This window comes from Cornus florida, unplaced genomic scaffold (assembly GCF_030987335.1).
Source record: "Cornus florida cultivar Cherokee Brave unplaced genomic scaffold, ASM3098733v1 CherokeeBrave_3.0.0_Hap2_Chr10, whole genome shotgun sequence".
NCBI lineage: Eukaryota > Viridiplantae > Streptophyta > Magnoliopsida > Cornales > Cornaceae > Cornus > Cornus florida.
In genome coordinates this window covers 32,220,711-32,246,583 of record NW_026775580.1, presented here as the reverse complement: position 1 = coordinate 32,246,583, position 25,873 = coordinate 32,220,711, and the positions used below count along the sequence as shown (strand labels likewise).

At 38.0% G+C, this 25,873-nt stretch overlaps 1 protein-coding gene across 6 annotated transcripts in view; it reads right to left on the bottom strand.

The window, feature by feature from the left end:
• The window catches only part of LOC132280015 (probable serine/threonine protein kinase IRE4), a 51,880-nt gene extending 28,198 nt beyond the window's left edge, over positions 1-23,682 (bottom strand). Inside the window, exons 1-7 of one of the 6 annotated variants that reach the window (XM_059782117.1) lie at positions 23,431-23,682; positions 22,986-23,248; positions 21,483-21,580; positions 21,154-21,369; positions 14,750-15,994; positions 13,860-14,032; positions 13,508-13,760 (exon numbers count right to left, since the gene is read on the bottom strand). In XM_059782117.1, coding sequence (XP_059638100.1) covers positions 13,508-13,760; positions 13,860-14,032; positions 14,750-15,994; positions 21,154-21,369; positions 21,483-21,580; positions 22,986-23,208 — 2,208 coding nt within the window. In that variant the 5' untranslated portion in view covers positions 23,209-23,248; positions 23,431-23,682. Of the gene's footprint in view, positions 1-13,507; positions 13,761-13,859; positions 14,033-14,749; positions 15,995-20,059; positions 20,237-21,153; positions 21,370-21,482; positions 21,581-22,985; positions 23,397-23,430 lie in introns of those variants that run through there. The other 5 variants (XM_059782120.1, XM_059782119.1, XM_059782118.1 and 2 more) reach the window with 5 other exon arrangements.
• Positions 23,683-25,873: the final 2,191 nt, after the last annotated feature.

Sequence of the window (25,873 nt, the reverse complement as noted above, 5' to 3'; positions counted from 1 at the left end):
GCCCTGATTACGAGCAGGTTCTTTATTAGAAATATCAGTCCTGCATGCCGAGAAGTAGAACGATTGCTGAATATGCTAAAGAATTTTATCGGTTGTCATCCCTTAACAACCTGGTGGAACCCGAATTTAGCATAGTGGCCCGTTTCAAAGGCAGGTTACGAGGGAATATTGAAGAGAAAGTGGCGTTGCAACCACTATTCAAACTGTCTGAGATTGTCACAGCGGCACAGAGAGCAAAATCGTTACTGGAGAAGTCGAAGAATCGGTCTTGTGGTTCATATAATACCCCACGTCCTACACATGACATGGGTAAACAGACCGCGGTAGTCCCTATTCCAATGACATGGCGTGGCATTGGAGATGGTCCATCAAAGGCCAAAACCGCAACACCCCATAAGCCCTGCTGGAAGGGGAGCCCCCACTATGAGAGAAAATCCCTATGAACACCCAAGTATGAGCAAGTGTTTTCGATGTGGAGAACCTGACCAGAAATCCAACAATTGCCCCAAGCGACCTACAGTAAATTTGGTCGAGAGTAAGGCGAGGGTGAGGAAGGTGAGTTCGCTAACTTTGAAGAATAAGAGGTGACTAAAGGAGACAATGGCGAGTTGTTGTCCCACTCTTTAGTCGAGAGGAAGTTGATGTTCACGTCAAAGAAGGAGGAGCATCCGCAACGTCATAATGTGTTTTGTACACGTTGCACTGTCAACCATAAGGTATGTAACGTTATTATTGATATTGTCAGTAGTGAGAACATTGTTTCCTTAACAATGGTTCAAAATTGGGGCTTAAAACAGATAAACATCCCCATCCATACAAAATTGGATGGATCAAGAAAGGCTCAGAAACGCGAGTAACTAAAACCTGCACTGTTCCATTCTCAATTGGGAAAATATAGGCAAAGAAGGTGCGTTGTGATGTAGTCGACACGGATGCATGCCATATGATTTTGGGTAGACCATGGCAATTTGATGTTGATGCCACTCACCGTGGTAGAGACAATATGTATATTTATTAGCATATATGATAGCCACTATTTATGGAATGACTTACCATAATAGCAAAGATTTGATTATGCTATAGAATATGCCATAGAATATGCTTTAGAATAAGTTGTGATTTGATTTAGTTTCCTTTCTTCTAATATGAGCATGTGCTCATTTTATCTATAAATACTAGAGTTGTGAATGAGTAATTCATCTCATTCAAGCCTTTACACAATTCTCTCATTTTCCTTTTATATTGTATTTCCACTTGGTATCAGAGCCAACACCTTTCCACACCTTTCAGCAACCTTGCTACTTGTGCGACAACTACCTTGTGACATCGTGTGACGTTGCCTACATGTGTTTTCTGTGTTGCTGTTTTGTGATCGAAAACAGGTATTTTTAAGTTTTACAATTTCTTTTTTACACTTCTAGGGTTGGGTAAATTGGGATAGTTGGTTTCCAACACCTAGAAGGGCTTGGGTAAAAAAAAAATAGTCTACTATGGATATTAAGGAGGAGGCTGTCTGGCTATATGTAAGCGGGCAGCGCTCCTTAAAAGAAAAGGTATGTATTAAGATTTTTCAGGAATGGCCTGAGGAGACATTGTTATTGTTTATGGTCTGAGGAGACCCTTTGATTTATGAACAAAATTTGTGGTGTTTTTGGATTTTTTTTATTGTCGTGTGATAGATTATAGCAGATTCAGGGTCCTCGACTGTTAATTCTCTTGGATCAAGTTCTGTGGGTGTTGGTGCCATTTTTCCTACCAACTCATCAGAAAATCCAGAACTTCAAATCACCACAGTGAAGTTGGATGGTTCCAACTATTTGATTTGGGCACAGTCTGCCAAGATGTTCATTGGTGGCAAAGGCAAGATTAGCTACATTACTGGTTCTGAGAAAGAGCCAGCTGAGTCAGATAAGGCATATCCACAGTGGTTTGCAGATAACACTATGGTTATGTCTTAGCTAGTCAATTCGATGCAACCAAACATAGCTGTTGGCTATATGTTTATGAAGACTGCTAAGCAAATTTGGGATTCAGTTCAACGCACTTATTCTCAGAGGCAGAATAATCCACGAATTTTCCAGTTGAGGCGAGATCACCAGGATTTCTCAAGGTGACTTGAAAGTTTCAGGTTACATCGCCAAGCTTCGTGCTATTTGGGAGGAGATGTCATATTATGATTCCTTCCACTCTTGGAAGGATCCAAATGATGCAGTTTTATATGCAGGAATTGTGGAGAAGAATCGAGTGTTGCAGTTTCTTGCCGGGTTGAACGACGAGTTTGAGTATGCTCGTGTTCATTTATTGGGCTTATCTTCATTCCCTACTCTTGAGGATGAATACTCCTGTGTGTTGTCAGATGAGAGCCCCCGGACTCATCCATGAGGTGTTGCTTCTGTTGATCGTTCTACTATAGCAGTTCGGGTTCCCAAACTTTCAGGAACTTCACCAACCCAGTCAGTTCAGAGCACTACCACCGATCCTCCTCTGGGACGACAACGCAAACGGTGTGACCACTGCAGAAAAATTGGTCGCATCAAATCTCGTTGTTATGCTCTACAATCTACATAGACGCCCACCGCAACAGAAACAACATCCTCAATCCTCTGCACATTCTGTTACACAACCAGTCTCATTATCAACTCTTGACAACCCTGCCTCTACATCTTCTGCCACAGTTACCTCGACTCAAGCTCATTTGGACAAGTTCAAGCAATTCTTCAACCAAATGGAGGCATCATCTCAGCCAACCTCCACTTATGCCCACTCAGGTACTATTGCGTCTGCACATAGCGTATCTACATCTTTGACACCATGGATCATTAATTATGGTGCTTCAGACAATATGACTAGTATGCCCTCACTCTTCCAATCTTATAGTATCTGCTCTGGCCAATGCAAGGTCCACCTTGCGGATGGCTCTCCGTCTTCCATTGCTGGGAAGGGTCACATATCAGTTACTCCTTTATTAACTTTGTCAGATACACTCTATGTTCCAAAGTTGACTACAAATCTTATTTCTGTTAGTAGCGTTACCAAACAATTAAATTATAGTGTAATGTTCTTTCCCTCTCATTGTATTTTTCAGGATCTGGTGTCAAAACAGACGATTGGCAGTGGGCGTGAAGTGGACAGTTTATACCTGTTGGATGCTCCTTTGTCACCTCAAGCACATTTAGCTTCATTTTCTAATATTATCTACTAAAGCCCAGCTTATGCGTTGGCACATGCATTTAGGACATATTTCTTTCGATTATTTGAAATATTTATTTCCTTCCTTATTTTGTAACGTGACAGTGTCAGATTTATCCTGTGAGACATTTCATATGGCTAAACATGTTCGTTCTAATTATCCCGCTAGTAGTAATAAATCTGCTTTAACACCTTTTGATCTTGTTCATTCAAATGTGTGGGGTCCTTGCCCAGTTACTTCTAGCCTTAGATTTCGATATTTCGTGTTGTTCATTGATGATCATAGTCGTGTTACTTGGCTTTATCTTATGAAAACCAAAAACGAGGTATACACCATTTTTAAAAATTTTATGACAATAGTTCAGACTCAATATGGTCATACCATTAAAAAATTCAGATCTGACCAGGGTACAGAGTACACTTATGGGGAGGTACAACGGTTATGTACAGAATTTGGGATTGAGCATCAGATGGCAAATGTTAAAACTCCTCAACAGAATGGTCGTTCTGAGAGAAAAAATTGCCACATCCTTGACTTAGCCAGAGCAATATGCATTGGCATGAATGTTCCCCAGTCATTTTGGGGAGATGCAGTTCTTACCGCTGTTTACATCATTAATAGGACTCCTTCTAGGATTCTTAACTTTGCAGCCCCACTCTCAATCTTATATCCCAATTCATCTCTTTTTTTTATTCCTCCGCGAGTCTTCGGGTGTGTGTGCTTTGTTCAGCAGTTGGGGCAGACTCATACAAAGCTTGACCCCAAGGCTTTGAAGTATGTCTTTTTGGGCCATTCTCACTCTCAAAAAGGTTATAGGTGTTACCATCCTCCCAGTCGTCGGCGATTTATATCCATGGATGTTTCTTTCTTTGAGCATACACCATACTATAGTGGTTCAGTTGGTTCTCAGAGTGAATGGTTCCCATTAAATATAATGGATGATCACCTTCTTCCGTCTTCAACTCCTTTACCATTACCTGTTTCGTCTTCTATGATTCCTCCTCGTGATACCCCTTCAACAGGGGGAATTGTTCCTTTTTCACAGGTTTATAGTCGGAGACAATAGGTACAAGCTTCTACTCCCATGATCGACTGCCCTGTTCCTTCGGCACCAGCTCCGCCTTCTCAAGCTATTCTTTCGCTTGATGATCGCCCCCATTGCTCTTCGAAAGGGTAAACGTTCTTGTACATACCCTATTTCTAATTTTGTTTCTAATTATGCTCCCTCACCCTCCTATCGGAGTTTTCTTGTTTCTGTTGCCTCGGTTTTTGTTCCTTTTAGTGTTGAGGATGCACTAGCACAACCTCAATGGCGTTATGCTATGACAAAAGAACTATAAGCACTTGAGAAAAATCAGACTTGGGACATGGTTAAGCATCCTATTGAACGAAAGGCTGTGGGTTGTCGTTGGGTGTTTACAGTTAAGCATAATCCTGGTAGGTCAGTTGCTCGTTACAAGGCCCGATTGGTTGCCAAGGGTTATGCTCAGACTTATGGCATAGATTATCAGGAGACTTTTGCCCCTGTTGCCAAGATGAATACCATCCGTGTATTATTTTTCGTTGCTGCAATTCGATCTTGGCCTCTATTTTAGATTTCAGTTAGATGTCAAGAATGCCTTTCTCAATAGTGATTTGCAGGAGGAGGTGTACATGGTTCCTCCTCCGGGCTTTCGTTCTCCTGCTCATTCTGGTATGGTATGTCGTCTTCATCATTCTCTGTATGGCCTCAAGCAGTCTCCTTGAGCTTGGTCTCATCGTTTTGGCACTGTTATGCTCAAGTTTGGTTTCCATCAAAGTGCAACTGATCATACCTTGTTTTTACGTCATTCAAGCGGTAAGACAGTTGCTCTCATTGTGTATGTCAATGATATTGTTCTTACCGGCGATGATACTACCGGAATTGATGAGGTTAAGAGCTATATTGGCCGTCAGTTTGAGATTAAGGATCTTGGTCCCCTACGGTACTTCTTGGGCATTGAGGTGGCTTATTCCAAGACTGGCATTTTCATCTCTCAACGTAAGTATGTTCTTGACTTACGTTCTGCTTCTGGTCAGCTTGGCGCTCGTCCTGTTGATACTCCGATTGAGCAGAATCATCGGTTAGCTGATTCTGAGGGGGAGTTGTTGTCAGATGTTGGTCAGTATCAACGACTTGTGGGGAAGCTCATCTATTTATCCATAACTCAACCTGACATTGCTTATGTCGTGAGTCAATTCATGCACTCTCCTCATGCCCCTCACCTTGATGCAGCTATTCGGATCCTTTGCTACTTAAAAGGGTGTCCAGTCTGTGGTATTTTGTTTGCCAATCATGGTCACTTACGTGTTGAGGCTTGGACAGATGTTGATTATGCAGGATCAATTTCAAATAGGAGGTCAACTTCGGGGTATTGTACCACTATCGGTGGTAACTTGGTTACTTGGCGCAGTAAGAAGCAGGATGTTGTCTCTCGATCTAGTGCAGAGGCAGAGTATAGGGCTATGGCTCTTGGGGTAGGTGAGTTGCTATGGCTAAAAACCTTGATGACAGACTTGTGCCTTCCAGTGTCGCTTCCATTCTCACTCTACTACGACAACAAGTCTGCCATTAGCATAGAAGCAAATCCCGTTCAGCATGACAGGACTAAGCATATAGAGGTGGACTGTCACTTCATTCGAGAGAAGATCATCTCTGGTCAAATTTGCACTCCATTTGTCACAAGCTCTCAGCAGCTTGCAGACATGCAGACATTCTTACAAGGGGCGTCAGCAAGATTGTGTCTGAGAATGCATTGTCCAAGATGGGCGTTTCAGATATCCACGCACCAACTTGAGGGGGAGTGTTAGCATATATGATACCACGATTTATGGTATGACTTACTATAATAGCAGAGATTTAACTATGCATATGTTAGCATATATGATAGCCATTATTTATGGAATGACTTACCATAATAGCAGAGATTTGACTATACTATAGAATATGCCATAGAATATACTTTAGAATAAGTTGTGAGTTAATTTAGAATTGATTTAGTTTCCTTTTTTGTAATATGAGCTCTATAAATACTAGAGCTGTGAATAAGTAATTCATCTCATTCAAGCCCTTACACAAAATTCTCTCATTTTCCTTCCATATTGTATTTCTACTATATTCTATACAAGAATGGTAAGAAGATTGTTCTAGGTCCGCTGAAAGAAGCCGAATTTTCCAAAGGAAATTCAGTTATGTTGATCAACAGTGAGGAATTTATAGGCGAAGTAACAACAGCCCCTGAAATCTTTGTTGTTATGTGCAAGAGGGAAGTGGTTGAACAACTAACGAGAGTTAAATCTTACAAAAGCAAGTGGAAGCCCATGTGCTGTTCAGGCCATACTAGTACAGAAGAAAGATGGCAATTGGAGAATGTGCATTGATAGTCGCGCAATTAACAGAACCACTGTCAAGTACAGATTTCCCATTACACGGTTAGATGATATGCTGGATATGTTAGCGGGATCGAAAGTCTTCACCAAAGTGGACCTAAAGAATGGATAGCATCAGATCAAAATCCGCACTGGGATGAGTGGAAAACGGCGTTCAAAACAAAGGATGAGCCGTACAAATGTTCGGATTATCCAACGCGCCGAGTACTTTCATACAATTGATGAATCAGGTACTCAAACCATTTATTGGTCGATTTGTAGTTGTTTATTTCGATGATATTCTGCTTTATAGTCAAATATAGGCAGAACACCTTTTGCACTTGAGAGAGGTATTAATGGCGTTGCAAAAGAATAAGTTGTTCATTAATCTGAAGAAGTGTAGCTTTGTGACCCCAAGCCTAGTTTTCCTCGACTATGTGGTTTGTAGTGATGGCATTCGGGTAGATGAGGAGAAGGTGAGGGCCATTCGAGAGTGGCCTACGCCGAAGAATGTGGGAGAAGTACGCAGTTTCAATGGCTTAGCCACGTTCTACCGAAGGTTCATCAGGAACTTCAATAGTATTGTGGCTCCCATCACAGAGTGCTTGAGATGAGTTTTGCCTTGATCAAGAGGAAAAACTATCAACAGCCCCAATCTTAGTACTTCCAGATTTTGAGAAGCTATTCCAGGTGGATTGTGATGCCTCAATAGTGGGAATCGGAGTATTTCTATCACAAGAAGGAAGACAAGTAGCGTTTTTACAGTGAGAAGCTGAGTGAAGCACGCAAGAAGTGGACTACCTATGAGTTGGAATTCTATGCGGTGGTGCAAGCTTTGCATACGTGGGAGCATTATCTTATCCAGTAAGAGTTCGTGTTGTTTACAGATCACCAGGGACTGAAGTCCATTAACAATCAAAACAATGTTAATCGGATGCACGCGCGATGGGCGGCGTATATCCAACTATTCACCTTCTCACTAAAACACAAGTCAGGCCAACAGAACAAAGTTGCAGATGCACTAAATCGAAGAGCAACTTTCTTAGTGACTATGAGGGTTGAAATCATAGGGTTCGAGTGCCTGAAGGAGTTATATGAGGCCAAGGAAGATTTTGGCCAAGCCTGAGTAGCATGTAAAACGAGCTAATCCTTTAAAGGGTTGCACACGCAGGAAGGATTTCTCTTTAATGGAAATTAGTTGTGAATCCCGCGAAGCTCTTTGCGGGAGCAAGTGGTTCGTGAATTGCATGGAGGAGGATTAGAGGACATTTAAGGTGTGACAAGACGTGAGAGATTGTGGAAGAACAATATTATTAGCCGTAACTCAAGCGTGACGTGGAGAACCCTGTGTGGCGGTGCTCAATCTACCAAGCTAACAAAGGCCAATCTCATAATACTGGCCTTTACACACCGCTACCTATTCCAGATGCTCTATGGGAGGATTTATCCATTGATTTTGTTCTAAGGTCTCCGAGGACGCAACGAGGAGCAGACTCTGTTTTTGTGGTGGTCGATCGATTTTCCAAGATGGCCCATTTTATTGCATGCAAGAAGACGAATGATGCAGTCCAAATGGCTAATCTGTTCTTTAAGGAGGTGCTTCGTTTACATGGGGTGCCACAATCCATTACCTCAAATCGTGACACCAAGTTCTTGTCTCACTTTTGGCGGACTTTATGGAAAAGATTCGATACCTCTCTTAGTTTCAGTATCACCAGTCACCCTCAGACTAATGGTCAAACAGAAATCTAATTTGTTGTATTTCAAGAAAGAAACCAAAACAGTGGGATCTTGCTCTAGCCCAATCAGAATTTGCTTACAATTGCATGGTTAACAGGTCCACTGGCAAATCCCCGTTTGCGGCTGTGTATTGCTGTCCTCCAAAGGTTACTTTGGATTTGGTATCCTCACCAAAGTTGTCGAGAAAGAGTGTTGCTGCAGAGAAAATGGTTGAGCACATTAAGACCATTCAGGAGAGTGTAAAGAAACATCTAGTGGAAACTTATGCCAAATACAAGGCTACAACTGACAAGAGACGAAGGAAAAGAGTATTTGAAGAAGAGGACCTGGTTATGGTGTATCTAAGAAAAGAGAGGTTTCCAGTGGGACCATACAACAAGCTGAAGGCCAAGAAATATGGTCCGTACTAAATTATAAATAAAATCAATAACAACGCCTATGTGGTTGATTTACCTGACATGGCTATTTCTTCTACCTTCAATGTGGCTGACATACGTATTATCCATCAGATTTGGGTAACTCAGGGACGAGTTCTTTTCACGCAAGGGAGACTGATGTAGAACAACTGGCTCATGCGTATCTGAGTATACATAATCACAACAAATCAAGGAGGCTGAAACGGTAAGAAGGGAAATAGAAGATATTGTTCTCCATTGCAAGATTTAAGGAGATTTAGTGTAGTTGCCAACAATAGAAGATATTATTCTCCATTGCAAGATTTAAGGAGGATTTAGTAAATAAATAAGAAGATTTGGTGTAGTAGCCAACAATAGAAGATATTATTCTTCATTGCAAGATTTAAGGAGGATTCTGCTCCATCAAATCTCAGATTTCCCCTTTAATATTATTTTACGCATGCTTTATTTTTATTTTATTTTTGACTTGCCTATATAAAGGCAAGCAAGAGATGAAAGTCTTCAGACATCATTATTATCAATATAATTTCAATTTCTCTCTTGTGAGTGTGTTCTTCGTGAATTCAATGGTTTAACCCTGTTCTTTATCATTTTCGCAACGTTAAGTTAGCCCTTCTTTTTCTAGTAAACCATGGGTGGGAATAAAAAATGGAGTTGTGGACAAATTTTGCATTACCAAGCTTGTTGCATGAATCCATCCTATTAAGTTACTAGCCCCAAAATCCAAGACAACAAGAGGTTTACCAATGCAATATCGTATAAGCCTATTAGAAGCCATGTATAACAGACTAGGTCATTAAAAGCCAAACGGTGAACAATAAAGATTACAAGGCTTTTCTTTTTGCTTTGTTCACTCTTAAATTTATCCTTTCAAGTTACATGTGCATTCATCAGACAAAGGTTATAAAATGCGGATGGGAGCTCACTGTCCTATCCGAAATCAACAGGGAAACATAAAATTGTTTCCTCATCAAAGCTTTTATGAGCACAAGTCCAAAAACCTTTTATGCAACTCCATAACCGTAAGTTCCAAATCAAACTAGAAATACCAAAGCCTTTTTGGTCCACCCACTTCATTGTTCGAAAATTGCCATCTTAGAGCAACTCTAATGGGCTGCCAATTTCAAAATATAACAGGTGGGTTTAACATGGGCTCTCCAATGGGCTGCCAAAAGTATAGTTTTGCCAAATCTTGTGCCAAATATAGCACAAACTATAGCTATTGCTATTGCTTCTGCCAAACTGAAATATATGGGTTTTGAACTTCTGATTCTTGTAGATTTTGTAGTTTAGTGTTGTGTTTGTGTATATATATATATGTCAATGTTGGTATATATGAGTGTGTATATATGTCTGTGTTTGTATATATATGTGTGTGTGTGTGTGCCTGTTAATCCAAAAGTTGCCTAAATTTCAAGACTCAGTTGGATTTGATGATGATTTTTTTTTTTTTTTTTTTAATAAGGCAAATAAGCTAAATAAAATACAAACACTCACAAAAAAAAAAAAAATGGTTGTTGAAAATTGGTAGTTGGAAATGGTAGTTGAAAAATAATGGTAGTTGTTTCAAAAAATAGTATTTTGGACGAAATATACCATTGAAGCATAAATGCTAAAATATAGCATTTTGATACTGTAGCTCCTCTCAAAATATAGATTTGGCATACAAAAATGGCATTTTGCATTGGAGATGGTCTTATTGTTTCATTTTTCTATTCTATTAACATATTTGCCATTGTGGGGCGTTAAATAATGGTAATCCACAATTACAAGTTTCCACCCCCTAGTAAAAAGGGGAAAAATCACAACAACAACAACAATCCTTTTCCCAATTACTTGGGCTCGGCTACATGAATCCTATGTTTCCATTCTGCTCACTAAGGCCATAGCCTCAGTCAAACCACAAGCTATCATATTCTTCTTTACTAACTCTACCCATGTTAACTTTGGTCCTCTTCTTCCCCTAGTGCTACCCTCCATATGAACATGAATCCTATGAAAAAGGGGGAAAATATAAATAAAAAAACACTTGTTAGCAACATCGCCACCTCCACATGAAGATATAACAAAACAACTCTGGGAATAACTTTTTGACTGCGTAGCAGATGTTTCTGTTGTTACTCTCATAAAAAATAGACCAATATTTGCATAGGTCAAGTGCATTTTTTTTTCTTGATAAGTAAAATTTCATTAGCGAGCCCTCAAAAGGGGAGCGCATCCCAAAGAACAAAAAGAACCAAAAGAGCATGCTCTATACTGCCAAAGTATCAATAAAATACACTATATCTCCCACAGATTTACAAAACGACCCTTGCACCCAAAAGTTATAACATCATGAGAACCTGATAGTCTAGTTTTTACCTACTATCACCATGCTGGTTTATTAGCAACCAGTATTCAGACAGTGTTATCTAATTATCTCCTAAAAGAAAAAAAGTGTGAAATATATCAGCCAACTTTTATTAGTTCAGTGGTAGAGCAGTCAGCTGTTACAAGATTGGCTGTAGGTTCATATCCTACTGGCTGCAACTGAATAATAACTAGCAAAAGCATGTACCGAATTTAGCAACAATTTGTGTTGACCTTGAATCCAAGGCTTTTGATGATCATAATTCATTAATGATGTTCTATGTATTCTAATGTCTACCTTGAGCAAATTACAGATCTGCGTTCATCAAGTCAAGACATTACATGGAAAATTCAAAAGAAAAGGAGCATCATAAAAGATATATGAAAAGGTCGCCAAGAAATCAAGATCTCAAGATTAGTCAAGCAATCAAACGATCATGCAAATACCAATGAAAAAGGGGTAGCTAAGTTGGTGAGTGAATAGAACCCTATGTTAAAGCATGTATGAACATTTTTTTTTTTTTTTGATAAGTAAGATTTTATCAAAAACGCTCAAAAGGGGAGCGAAGCCCAAAGAAACAAAAGGGCCAAGAGGCGCCTTAGACCTTCAGAGAGGCCAAGAAAACAATAATTTCCTCCATAGATCTATAATCTCTCCCTGAAATTATGAACATTTTGAAGCTCACATATCCATAATCATGCATATAAAGACCACATTCATCAAGCTTAAGGAACACAAGACTAAAATTGATATCATCAAAACATGTTCCTAAAATTAAAGTTCCATTTCGGTCGACCGATATGGAAGGATCACTTGAAATGGTCAACCGATTCTATCAAAGAATTTGGATCATAGCTTCTAAGTCATTTCGGTCTACCGAAACAAAGGACCCAATCATTTCGGTTTACCGAAATGAGTTAATGAAAAGAATACTCTAGGTGTTTCAAACGACCGAAATAAAGAGGCAAATGAATCGGACGAGCCGATTCTCACAGAATGTTTTGGAACAAAGGAGGAAGGTGTTTCGGACGACCGAAACATAATGGTATTTTATTTCGGACGACTGAACCAGCGCAGATTCAAATTTTGAATGGCCATTTTACCTCGAACTGTGTGTCCAACAGCTAGAGTTCATATCAGACTCATCTGAAACTCTATATAATGACTTGTGGTCTTCATAAAAACACATTGCAACCACTGAGAATCATATCTTTGCAATCATAAAGTCTCTGAATCATCATTCATACACTTCATAGTCCTCTAAGATCATTGAGCTTCAATATATTCATACATACTCTAGAGTGAACTGAAATTTGTACTTCAGATCTGAGAGAGATCATCTTGTACCTTATCTATCTTCTTCAAATCTTGTAAGGGCTGGTGTGGCCCAAGGAAGACTAAGAGAAGGTGTTTCTCTTAGCACTTAGAAGCAAAGAAGAGCTTCTTGTAAAAGGTTTGCTCTCTACCCGTAAGAAGAAGTCATAGTGGATTGGGAAGTCTCAAGAGGGGTCTTAAGCCGAGGAGTAGGAGTTTCCGAACATCGCTAAAATCGCTGAGTACTTGTTTGCAATCTCTCTCTTTATCTCTTATATTTATTGCTTCAAGTTCATTTGAATTAATCTCTTGATAATTGCTGATAGGTGTAACTTAAATTTCAAATTGCTTTGTTAAATTATTGTAGAGAAATTAGCCTTGCTATTGCACATCAATTGAAATTGAAAATTGGCCATTGTTTGCTAAGACTCTATTAACAAACACCCCCACCCCCCCCCCCCCCCCCCCCCCGAGTCATTACTTGGGCAACAATTTGAAAATCTAGAAAAAAAAAGTATTGCATGAGAGAGAGAGAGAGAGAGAGAGAGCAAACAAAGAAGAGAAACTCATGTTATCAAAAGGGAGACCAACCCAAATTACCAAAGAAAATCAATCTAATTAATTGATGTTCACTATAGCAAATCTGTGTGTGTACACACACAAGTATGTATTTATCAGAATTGCAGTAGATCTAGTCCCTTGTCCATGTATCAATTTATTCTTGATGCTTGTTTATAAAAGATAAAAGCATAAGTGTTAAATTAGTCTACTTTCTTAGTACACTCAATAACTCCAAAGGCATAAATGAAAACAACCCACGGTCAGCATATGATTGAGGAGTCAGGGACTCAAACCCAAGTTCGACTAGCAACAGAAAAACCCTGAAAAACCAAACTGCACCAATGTCATATATCGTACCCTATAAGATATTTCAATCTCTTATTTTCATGTTACTCTATTGTCTTCTTTGTCATATATTAATGAAATTTAAAACTACAAAAATCATATTCTCACAGGTGGAAGTGTATCATTTGAGCAAAAAAGAGATGTCCACACAAAAAAATTCTGAAATACATTTATTCCAAGGAAAAAAAATGATTGAATTGTTACCTTTATCGCAAATAAATCCCCCGTTGCTCGCTTTCGCGCCAGAAAGACTTTACCAAAAGCACCTCTGCTAATTGGTTTAATAATCTCAAAGTCATCAATACTTGTTCTTTCTTTATGCAAGGGATGTAAAGGAGTTGATGTTGAACTATTCTGAGATGCATTATCCAACAAAATTTTAGAGCTTTCAGCAAATCTGCCATTGCTATTCAAGGTTTTTGCGTCCATCAGTTCACAAGCAAGTATAAACTTTTCCCTGCATATGAATGTAAAGAAACAGGGGAGGGAAAATGAGGGTCACTTCAGAGTTACATCTATAAGCTTTTCTCATTCTTAGTTCTTAAATACTAATTACCGAAGAAGACTCTCTATTCGACCTCCAAATGTGTCTATTATAAGAGCTTTGAGCTTGCTATGTTGTAAAACATCCTGCAAGTCTTCCATGCAAGCAAGTAAAAACTCATGGGAACCTTCTTTTGAAAGATCTGTGCCTGCCACACAGCGAGCAATGTCAACAAGTTCGATCATCTGCAAGAAAAACTCAATTGTCACAGATGTAAAGCTTTTCTTGAGTAAAGATTGCATAACTCTCACAGCACATGAAGAATACACATAAGGGAAATCAATAAATCATTAATGACATAACACAGGAACTTAGGAATAAAGAATGAAGAAAAAAAAATGAAACAAACACTAGACAGTAAACTGACCAACAATCATGATGACCTAACAGTGTAGTCATTATAATCATGATGTTGATTCATTTAGTAGCAGCTAATATTCAAACTTTTTTTTTTTATCAACCCGGGGTGTCCGGGATGGCACAAACCCTTAGGGCCCCTCAACAACTTAACTAATCCCCGAAGACCCGGAAGGGCGCCTCCCCACCCGAGCCGGGTAAGTCACTGCAAGGGCAGCGGAGACTAGCCACAAAGAACACCCAGCGGGACTCAAACCCCAAGCCTTGGGCTTGCTAAGCTCCAAAGTCCAGCGAGTAAACCACTGGGCCATATCCGAAGTGGATAGCTAATATTCAACCTTACTCATGGAGCACTTCTGATTTTTTAGCTTGACTTTCGTACATAGATGTCATAATTTTTTGAGTTCTAAATGTGAAATATTTAACAATATTATTTAATTGTGTTTTTGGAGTTGCATAAAAACTTGACTTGTCTTGCTAACAAATTTATTTTTTATTTATTTTTAAATGAACTTTTGAAACTAATGTACACCAGGATGACATACTTGTTGCACATCTTCAAGCTCAGAAGGATTGTTATGCTCTAACCAGAAGAAGTCAAAATGTCCTGCCGTAGGGGTATTTGTGGAGGATACTGATGACATGCTTCCAGTTGAGGGTGGACCACAGTGGCTAAGCTTCATGCCAAAGTGACCCCTCGAGTTAATGGTGGTTGCAAGGTGAGAATCATCTATACAGGCAGTGTCCATCTCATGAATATCTTCAAACATCCCTTCCACACCTTTACTTCGCCACTCACTTATCTTTGGAGAATAACCTTCAGATGAAATTGAAGAATTCATAATCCGCATCCCCGGATTCTCAGGGCTGTCATATGATGCATTAACAGTTGAATTATGTGACTCTATGATTTGTTCCAGCATCTCTGTAAGTTTTAAAAGTCGTTCATCTACATCTGAACATTTCAAATCACACTTATCTGCATAAGCACATATATAAGAATGAGATTCCAAGTGAGAAGTAGGAACAACTTCCTCACATATCCTACAAATTACTGAATCAGATAAACTTCGTTCCTGCTCGTGGAGTGAACCGCAGCTAGACTTGATTATGGGATCTCCAAGAGATTTCTCATCAACTTGATGATATCGTTGAACATTTGAAAGCATATCAATTTGGGAACTTTGAGAGAGCGACTTCTGTTCAATAACCATGAAATCCTTTCTGGAAATTATGTTACTTTTATCAGCTGGCTCTTCAGACCTACACCAAGTTGCTTCAGGAAGATTTTGTACCTGATTTTGTCTTAATTCGTGTTTGGCATCTGTAATCAAGCTTAGAGCATAACCTGGACCAGAATCAGCAATCCCTGGATTGGGAATCCAGCTCATTTCAACAGAAGGAACACTTTCTAAGAATTTCTTGAATTTATGAAAAGATGTCTCATCAATGGGCTCACTATCTCTCTCAAAATGCAGCAATCTAGTGCAACGTGTCAATATGAACAGCATGCGTGTCAACAGCCACTTCAGCAATCCTGTTTGGCATTGCTTCCTCTTCTCAGTCAAATCTTGGACAATTGTTTCACACTTAGCACGGAACTCTAAGGAGGTCATTTCAGTACATTCTTGAGCAAGAATGAAAAGATCCTGCGTCATTTTCTGTCCTTCCGGAGAAAGGGAGTCGTTTTCCCGCAAGACTTCCATCAACTCTCCAGCAAAATAAGCCAGCTCTGCATTCACCGCTTCTTTTGCAGCATCAAATCTTGTACGCAATGATCCCAGAAGCTCCTGGATATCAACTCATGAGAAACAAGAAGAATTAATAAAGAAGAAGAAGAGGAACAAGCAATAGCAGATTGGTCAGAAACTTCTAAATCAAAAGACTCTAATCTGATCGTAAAAATCACCAACAGAAATGCTCAAATTTTAGTTAACATTATTTCAAACAATTAAATTGTCATAGGTTAAGCGCTTTTATAATGCAGTAACATTTATGGTGAAGTCACACTAAACTGTTTACTGTCGAAATTTCTTTCAATCATGTATATCTGGAGAGAGATGTAACTGTTCCATATCCCTGTTTTCATACAGGTTTGTATAAAAACTTCTTTTGCCTTCAATCTCTTCTAAAACTCTAATTAGAAGAAAAAATTTGTGGACTGTTCCAGGATATTCTTACAAAGGTGAAAGATCACCAATTACAAAGTTTCCAATAGATGTTTCAAGCTGTGATCCAAATATTGAAACATACAATTTGGATCCATTTTTTTAAAGGTGCAGGTCAAAGGGAAAAAAAGACTCAAGGCACAGAACATGAGGCTTCAATTTCAATGTCATTTATCTCAAAGGATCTCCTAGGAAAGTACTGAGTAGCATCTATGGCTTAAAGCCTTAAACTCAAGGCTTCATTAATCTGGTGGACATTCTATCTGTATTTTCCTAGAAGAAAGGAAACTTTACCTGTCTGAACAAATTACTTTTCTGATCCTTAAAGAACATTAATAATCATACTTTATAACCTAATTATGAAGTTCATTAGGTAAGCACCTAGCTTCAGGTACCTTAATAGCAGTTTATAGACAAAACCCCCAGTTAGAACGCCCATAGGGGAAACAACTGAATTCCCAATTACTGTATGCTTACACCAAGGATCAGCATTAAGTCCATACCTTTTTGCCTTGGTAATGGATGAGCTAACAAGACACATCCAAGATGATATTCCATGGTGCATGCTATTTGCCGATGATATTGTTTTAGTGGATGAGACTAGTCAAATTGGAAGTTTGGAGAGAAGCTTTAGAACTAAAAGGGTCTAAGATAAGTAGAAATAAAACTGAATTTATGGAGTGAAAATTTAGTAAATCTAGAAATAAAAATGAGGATGTAGTAAGGATTGAGAATCAAGAGGTACAAAAAAGTGAATATTTTTGCTAGTTAGGCTCAATTATTCATAATGAAGGATAAATTGGAGAGAACATTAATCATAGAATCAAGGCAGGATGGGTTGGTTAAATGGAGGAGTGCATCTATATTGTGTGATAAGTGTATCCCCTTATGATTGAAAGGGAAGTTCTATCGAACAACTATTAGTCCAGCCAAACATTATGGCACAATATGTTGGGAAACTGGGAAACAGCATATGCATAAAGTGTGAGTGGCAGAAATGCATATGTTGAGATGGATGTGTGATAAGACCAGAAAGAATAGAATTAGATTGATCACAATCGGAAGTTGGTTGGAGTAGCGCAAATTCCAGATAAAATGAAAGAAAATGGGTTAAGATTGTTTGGACGTGTGCAAAGAAGAACTTTAAGTGTGCTACTTAGGAAAAGTGACATAATCCACATTAAGGGTAATACTAGGGGAAGAGGAAGACCAAAGCTAAAGTGGGTAGAGTTAGTAAGTAAGGATATGATAGCATGTGTAATTTTTTTTTTTTTTTCATAGTTGATACTCACACACACATGCCCCCTTGGAGGCTTGAACCCTTGACCTTCCTTTGGGAAGTAAAGGCCTGATACCGCTAGGCCATAATGGAAACATGGGATTCATGTAGCCAACCCCAAGAAGTTGGCAAAAAGGAAGACGAGTTAATGTGGGTAGAGTTAGTAAGGAAGGATATGATAGCATGTGAATTGACTGAGGCTATGACCTTACATAGAGCGGAATAGAAATATAGGATTTATGTAGCTAACCCCAAGTAGTTGGGAAAAAGGCTTGATTGCTGTTGTTGTTGCTGCTGCTATAGACAAAAGCCAAAGTTTCTAGAAGGTTTTAGCGGGAAAATCAACACTTGATGGACAAAATAAAGATAGTCACTCAGAAGTGCATCATAATCTCAATCATAGTTATTAAAGGCTCACAGCATATTAAGGCACCAAGATAAGAGCCTAAGCGCAAGGCGCAATGTAAAACATGAGCCTGATCAAAGTAAGGCTCACGTCTGATAGAAATGAATATTGAATATAAGTGTAGGAAAAAAATACACAAGGCAAACTGTTCAATATCAAAATAAAGTAATTTTTAACATATGAATTTTCCTGTTCAATATCAAAATAAAGGAATTCTAAACATATGAATTTTATGATTAGCAAAATAAATGCATGTATGTTTTTCAGTTTGCCACAATTTAATCAAATCAATGTACAACTGAGTTGATTTTAGAATATGCAACACAACTAATCAAGAGTTTTTTAAGATGGCATTTTTGACAAATCAATTAAGAGGATCAGGTGAAAAACGCACGTAAATACTTCCAATATCCATATGCATTAAATAATTAAATACCATTAAACATGTACAACAATAAAAGGCAATAATCATATAGATTCTAAACATATATTATATTATCATAAATATTCAAAATCATTCACTAGACACAAATGATGCAAGTGGTCAAGCATAAACTCAAGAATTTCGTCAAAATATATGATAAGAATAAACAATCAGATTTATCGAATATGACCATGATGTGATGTAGATAATTTTAATTAATGGTCATTGAAAAAAAGAAAACAATATGAATGGATAATTGAAATAAGAGGCAAGATTTTTTTGAGCCTGGAGCCTGCTAACAAGTGGGAGCTTAAGGGCTTTATGGGAGCCTGACTGAAGGGGCATGGCCTGAAATAGGTTAAGGTGTTGCAGCTGAGCCTTGACAAGCCTGAGGCTTTTCTAGAGCATAGGCGCGGCTTCAACAACTATGATCTCAACGTTATTTGCATTATGCATATGACCCATGTCAAGGGACTTCTCTAAATGTGATTATTCTTTGATAAAGACCTTGTAGTTAGGTTTCTCGTTTTCCTTTCCTCTTCTACTTATAAACACCATACCATTCATCAAGTCTCAATCTAAAATTCTGAAGTTTATACAATGATGCCAGACCGTGCACAGGGGACTAGCCTGCTAGGTAAACCTAGTCTGTGACTATTGGCTAGTGGATAAGAATATAATTGGAGCATAAGCCTGCAAGACAATTAAGGACATTCATGGCACTTTCAACACTTGAAATCTCTGACTTAAAATCTTGTCTACTTAAATCTTTAATTGAATGATCCTGTCTGCTTCCTGCTGAATTTAGCTGAGATCTTAGAATAAGCTCTAACATAGCTTGGGAAATGAAAATTCTGTTGATATCATTTCTTATCATGTCCAGCCACAATAATATAAGATTTCCATCATTGCACAAATGTTGGTATCAATCAAAGCATTTCATCCTCTATTTTCTATACAGGACAATCAGAACATCTCTAGAAGGCTATATAAGGAAAACACTACTGGTTTTCATTTCCAAAATGGACAAAGGTGACAAATATAATAAACCTTAAACATAGTGGATTGCAATAATCAGTACCCAAAACAGTGTCAAACAAAAGTGCATGATTGCATGTCCAACTGGGTAAAGGAATGCTAGATTGGTAGTATCCTTGACGCATTGCTAGGGTCATAGATGTAGTCCTGGACTTAATGCAGAACTTTCTTATGTTCCTCCGTGCTATATGATAGGCATCACAAAAAAATATATTCCAGCTTTTTACTTATCAAGCTATTAACTTGTTCAAATCAGAATTCTTGCAATCACGTCATGATAAGGAAATGCATATCAGAGGACCAGAATCAATGGAACAAACAACACAGAAGATATAATAAACAGCAAAAGAGTAACTTTTTTTAAAAAACTTTTATGATAAATTGTAATAGAAGGCATTGATCAGTGAAGGAAACAGTATAAATGTTAAGCTCTGTAAACTGAGTGGTAATTTATCAGCTAGTACTTTGAAGCAAAATAAAGAAAAAAAATAAAAAAATTTCCATCTAATCGAAATTAAATTTTCAATAATCATAACTTACGCAGAGAAAAATTATATATTGGAAGCCAAAAAGAAGAAAACAGTGGAGACTAGTTTAATCAGCTTGCAAACTTGGAGAAAATAATTGTCCTGCTTTGCTGAAACAGAGAGCATCATTGACGTAGGTATAGTAACCTAACAACCATAAAGGTTGCCCACAAAATTCAGTCTCTCCAACCTGGTTGAAGATTGAAAAGGTTAGAGGATCGTCATTTATAATACGCCTATAAATTCCAAGGCTTTAATGGTTCAAACTACTTTCCATATATACTCCTACTGCTTTATGTGGCTCGAGGGACAAACGTTGTTAGTTTCCAGACATCAATGATGAACACAGGGAGCAACAAGAAATAATGTAATTTTTACTATTCTAGGAAGAATGTTTAAAAACAAAGGACACCTATCACAAAGTGCCGATAACCTGAAAATGGAATAAGGAGACTTGGTGACTTGACCAATTGTTGAATATCTCTATGTAGACATCATTGACATAGGTATAGAGACCAAAGAACCATAAGGTTGCCAACAAGATTCAGTCTCCCCAACCCGGTCGAAGATTGAAAAGGTTAGAGGGATCATCATTTATAATACGCCTATAAATTCTAAGGCTTTAACTGTTCAACCTAATTACCCTTTATACTCCCAACTACTTCGTGGCTCAAGGGTCAAAAAGTTATTAATTTCCAGACTTCAATGATGAACACGGGGAGCAACAACAAGACAGTAGAACATAATTTTTACTGTACTAAATAGAATGTTTAAAAATAACAGACCCTGCACTAATCAAAAAGTGCTGATAACCTGAAAAGGGAATAAAGAGACTTGGTGATTTGACCAATTGTTGAATATCTCTATGCAGACATCAATGCAAAAGTGCTTCATAACTTCTACAATGTACCAGTTTTGGAAGCAATTTAAAGATGCGCAAAAAGGATCCTGCTCCTCTTTTATGCATCCTTCTTTGTTTAAATTATGCGTAAGAACTTAATTCAAAGAATGACCAACTAACTCTGATTCTACAGAACATTACAAACCTTTTATTTTCCCACTAATGGATGCGACTAGCAAATGACCCAGTAAAAATTTGAGTGTTACCTTCAAGTCATTATAACTGTGAGGCCGGGGATGAACAGGTCGAATACCACCCCTTGGTCCTAGTTCATGCGAATAACTTTTTAGAACCTTTGGCACTTTACTAGAGCATGTAGTGTCTGGTGAAGATTGTTTTCCGGTTAAATTATTTCCCACCTTGTGTAGTTTAGTTCTTGTAGGACCATCCTCGCCAAGTTCCTTGACTTCTGACTCACTGTACTGTCAAATTAGTGTCGCAGATAGATTATTACTTGCAAGAAAGTTCAAACCATAAAAATAAATACATGAAAAACTTGGTAACACCATCAGATGCCCGTTTAACCAAACCTTACCTGAGTGTTTGGAGGAATATCATTGAAAGCTTGATTGGAATCTTTAACAAGATGTGACGTGAGCCACCGGGCTATCTTCTTCCCTTTACGGAATCCTACTACACAAATGAATTCAGAAATTTTCAAAATTCTCTTTGTTTCCTGTCCTAATAATTGATCAGGTATGCTTTGTCACAACAAACATAGGGAATAAACCATGAGGTATTTAACATGATTGTCCATATTAAAAGGTAAAGTATCCTTACATCAGTGTCTACATAAACATAAATGCCACAAATTCATAAAAGCAGTTGAAAAAGAATACTTATGATTTCACTTCAAACTTAAGCTATTTCAATTTTTGTCTCTTTAGCAATTTTTTTCAACTTTAAACTGTTCATGCAAACTTCAAGTATTTAAAAAGAATTTCATTGCTTTGAGGGTTCATATAAATTTGATCAGAAAGAACAATGGCATCAAATGTTAAAGCCTTTCTAAGGAGAATACAACTGATAAGCCCGATACATCTAGAGTCTTGTTAAGTTATTCAAATGTCCACGTCATAAAGAAATACTTTTAAGAAATGGATAAGCTAAAGCCGTACAATCATTTAAAGTAAAGACAATAAATCCAAATCCACATTGGATGAGGAATCTGTAAGTGAAGTCTCAAACTTAAGTGCCGCCTGTTACACTTCCTATTTAGAAAATAATCAGAACTTGTTACGTCTTTCATCAGTCTGTACTCTGTGCATATGATGATATGAAAGCTGCTTCTATTACCATCTCGTATCAACCCCATAGTTAAATTTGACCCTAGTTAAATGTAAATTCGAGCTCAAAACTAAGTTTAACCCCCAGTTCTACCTTTCTTTTGCCCTTATGATTGAGGAAAAGAAGTAAGGTGACAATTAAATAAGAATTTGAGATCCATTATTCACCACTTTCCGGTTCTAATGACCTGGTAAGTATCATTCCATCATGATCAACCAAAATCCAAGAGCCTATGGTCACCCCAGGACCCTTGCCCCATTTGGAGCAGCACCAATCACTCTCCCTAAATTTAAAAAGTTGGGGAATGGGAAACTATAATATATATATATATATATATGAAGAGATAAAAAATAAAAATAAATAAATAATAAAAAACAAAAGAACAAAACAATTCTTCAAAACAGAATTAGATACTTGGTCGAAAAGATTATCACACAGGCAAAATCTTGTGCATGTCACAGAACTTTATCGTTAATCCCTCACACACACACACAAACACACACATATATATATAAACATTTTACAATCTAGACTTCCCACTCCAAACTGACTATTCAGATGAACATAAAAACTAAAGTTTAACATGACAAACAACAATAATTAATCCGTGACAAGTAAACAAATAACGTGATAAACCTTTACAATTATGCTTTACAATTATGATTCCAACAACCAAACAGAGCCCTTAAATGTGCACCAAGAAAACCAAGTTTGCTCAAATATATATAACCATCAAGACCAAGACGCAAACCTTCTTTGGAACCCTTGATCTTCACATGCCCTTGACCTAACGACCTCTGCTTCTGCTTCAGATGAGGTCTCAAAGCTCCATGACTCTGAAACTCAATCAACTTGTCGGTCTCATCAAGATTCGAATCCTTCGACCGCAGTCGACGAGTCTTAATCCGATTCAACCCGGTCGGAATACCGATTTCAGGCGACAATTCTCCGTCGTTTGGACTCGCTTTCGCCATTACAACAAGTCCTTTTTCAAATCAAACCAAAGCATAAACCCTAATTCAAAATCACAACAAACAATGTAACGCATGGCATGAATGAGCTAACAAGACTAAAAAACGAGCAAGAACATGATGATATATGTATATAAATATACACAAAAATGAAAATTGAAATGAAAATCGTAAACCGAATTGAAAATAACAAGCGCCATATATAGATATATATTCATTTCATACATGTAAATGTAGCTGTTTGGTTCAAAGTTCAAACTGAGCGGTGTTCGGTGCTTGGCTGAAGAAAAAGTCTGATGAGAGGGAAAAATAATAATAATAATATAATAATCCTATACTTATCTCTCTAAGAAAGTAAAATATGAGGTGTTTGTATTTAATTTTTTTTTTTTAAATGAGCACTGTAATAATGAATTATTCCATTTATGCCCTCATTTTTATTTTTTTTTTATTTTATTTTTTTTTTTATATGTGTGTGTGTGTATATATACACACACATACATTCAATGTTGATAAAATAAGCTACACCATATTACGACCGACTTATTTTAGTATTCATGATAAGGCTTGAATTGACAGCTTATCATTTTGAAAAGGTTTAGTACCAAATATATTATTCGTAATACTTAGGATAAAATATATCTTATGAGGTTTGTTAAAAGGAGACATAAATACAATTTATTTTATTTTGGAATAATGACACCCCTGATGAGATTTACAAGTCAAATAGAGCCTTAAAACATATGTAAAGTTAACATTACCCTTCACCATTTTTATTAATTTTAATTATAAAATATCAAAATAATTAAATGACCAAATGACCCTCAGTACCCAATCAATTCTACAACCAAATTATGGCGCCGCCACCATACCAAACTCCACAATCACCAACACATACCCACATACCCGCCCCCACAACCACCATCATCCCCACCCCCAAGCCGCCACCACCCCAACAACCACCCCTGCATATTCCGGCATGATCTAGCACCGATACCACCACCATCCCCATCTCCACCCTCACAACCACCACCATTAACTCATTACCCACAATAAAATCAACACCACAACCCTGACTTATTCACTACTGCCACAGTCGTCGCACTCACCTCATCGGCAACTATAGGCTCTAAGGATTCCAGTGACCCCATTGATTCCGGCAGCGATCTGCCATGTGTTTATGAAGGTAGGGATCAATTGCGCTGGAAATTTGTGGCAGCGAAGTGTCATTACCCAGAAATTTTCCTTCCTTTCTTTTTCCTGAAATTTTACGAATGAATTTTTTTCGTTTAATTTCCTTTTATGAGTTCAGTTTCTCGTCGCTTAGTGTCATCTCGAGTGCTCATGAATGGTTTCTGAGACACTTTTCCATGACTTGACAACTTCCTTTGAAGACTGAGTCATTTCCACATTTTTTTCGTTTTTCGACACTATGCACTATTTCGTCCTTTTCCTTATTCTGTCTTATCCCCGTTTGCCAGTTTTTGGCACAACCTCACTTTTCGTGTTCGGAGTTAGTTTTTGACTTCACATATCTTGATCGTGAGTGGTTTCCATGAAATACGTATCTTTACTTTTTCAAGAAAGTACTCTGATTGCTCCAGGTGTCCATAGGGGCGTGGATGCATAGTTCTTTAGAATTATTTTCTCTTCTTGGGGTGTTTTTCATAAATATCTTTTGAAGATATTTTATTTCAGGGGTATCTAAGAAAATATCTTTTGGAAGATATTTTCATTCTGGGGCAGTTTTGCAGTTAACCCTTTTTGTAGGAGTCATTGTGCAATTAACGAAAGTTATTGTAAAATATTTTGTACGGAGCCTGGATACTCGTACGGGATTCATTTTCACATTTCGTCGAGTCGTGTACTCATGGAATTTCATTCTGGTCATTTTTTTTCTCCAGTTTCAGAATTTCTGGATCCAGTTGCCGCCGAACTTGTTCGAGGCATATCTCTCTGCTCGGGACTCGGTTTTCGACGCCGTTTCTTCCGTTGTTCATATTTTCTCATGGTGAATCTTTTTTGTTCACAGAGTTTTGCCATTTGAGTGCGTCTGCTCAAATTCCACTTTTTCCAGACCCGGCAGAGCCCTTTCGGAGCATTTTTTGAGATTTTCTATAAATAGGGGACTTGAAGAGAAAATATCAGATTTTTTTTTCTCTCTCTCTCCTCTCTCTTGGCCGGCAGCCATGGCTGCCAAGGGGCTGCCAGTCTTCTTTCTTCTTTTCCGGCCACTTCCCTCGCGTAAAACATAGTAGTACCTTAGTATTTAATGCTCGCCTTGATGACGCGCACGTTTTGCCCTTATTAGAACCCGTTTCTGACCAAATTTTGAGTTCGGGTTTGAAGTCAAGTTATGATTTTTATGGGGCTTCTTGAGGATTCTTGTTCCTGGTGTAGTCCCCGACAAAACCTCTCAGTATCATCGGATTCGGGGCACTTTTATTTCGGTGGGCCTTTGAGGTTTTCATCTCAAATTGAGGTAGGGGGTGTTATAGGTTTAATTCTTGTTATATAGCATGATATTGATGCTTATACAACTTGATTACATGCTTAAATATGAAATCTAGATATTTTATTATTTATTTTTTTTGTACGGGATCTGATTTTCTCGGTTGCTCATGACTTGGTTTAAACATGTAACATGATATTATATTACCCCTTGATA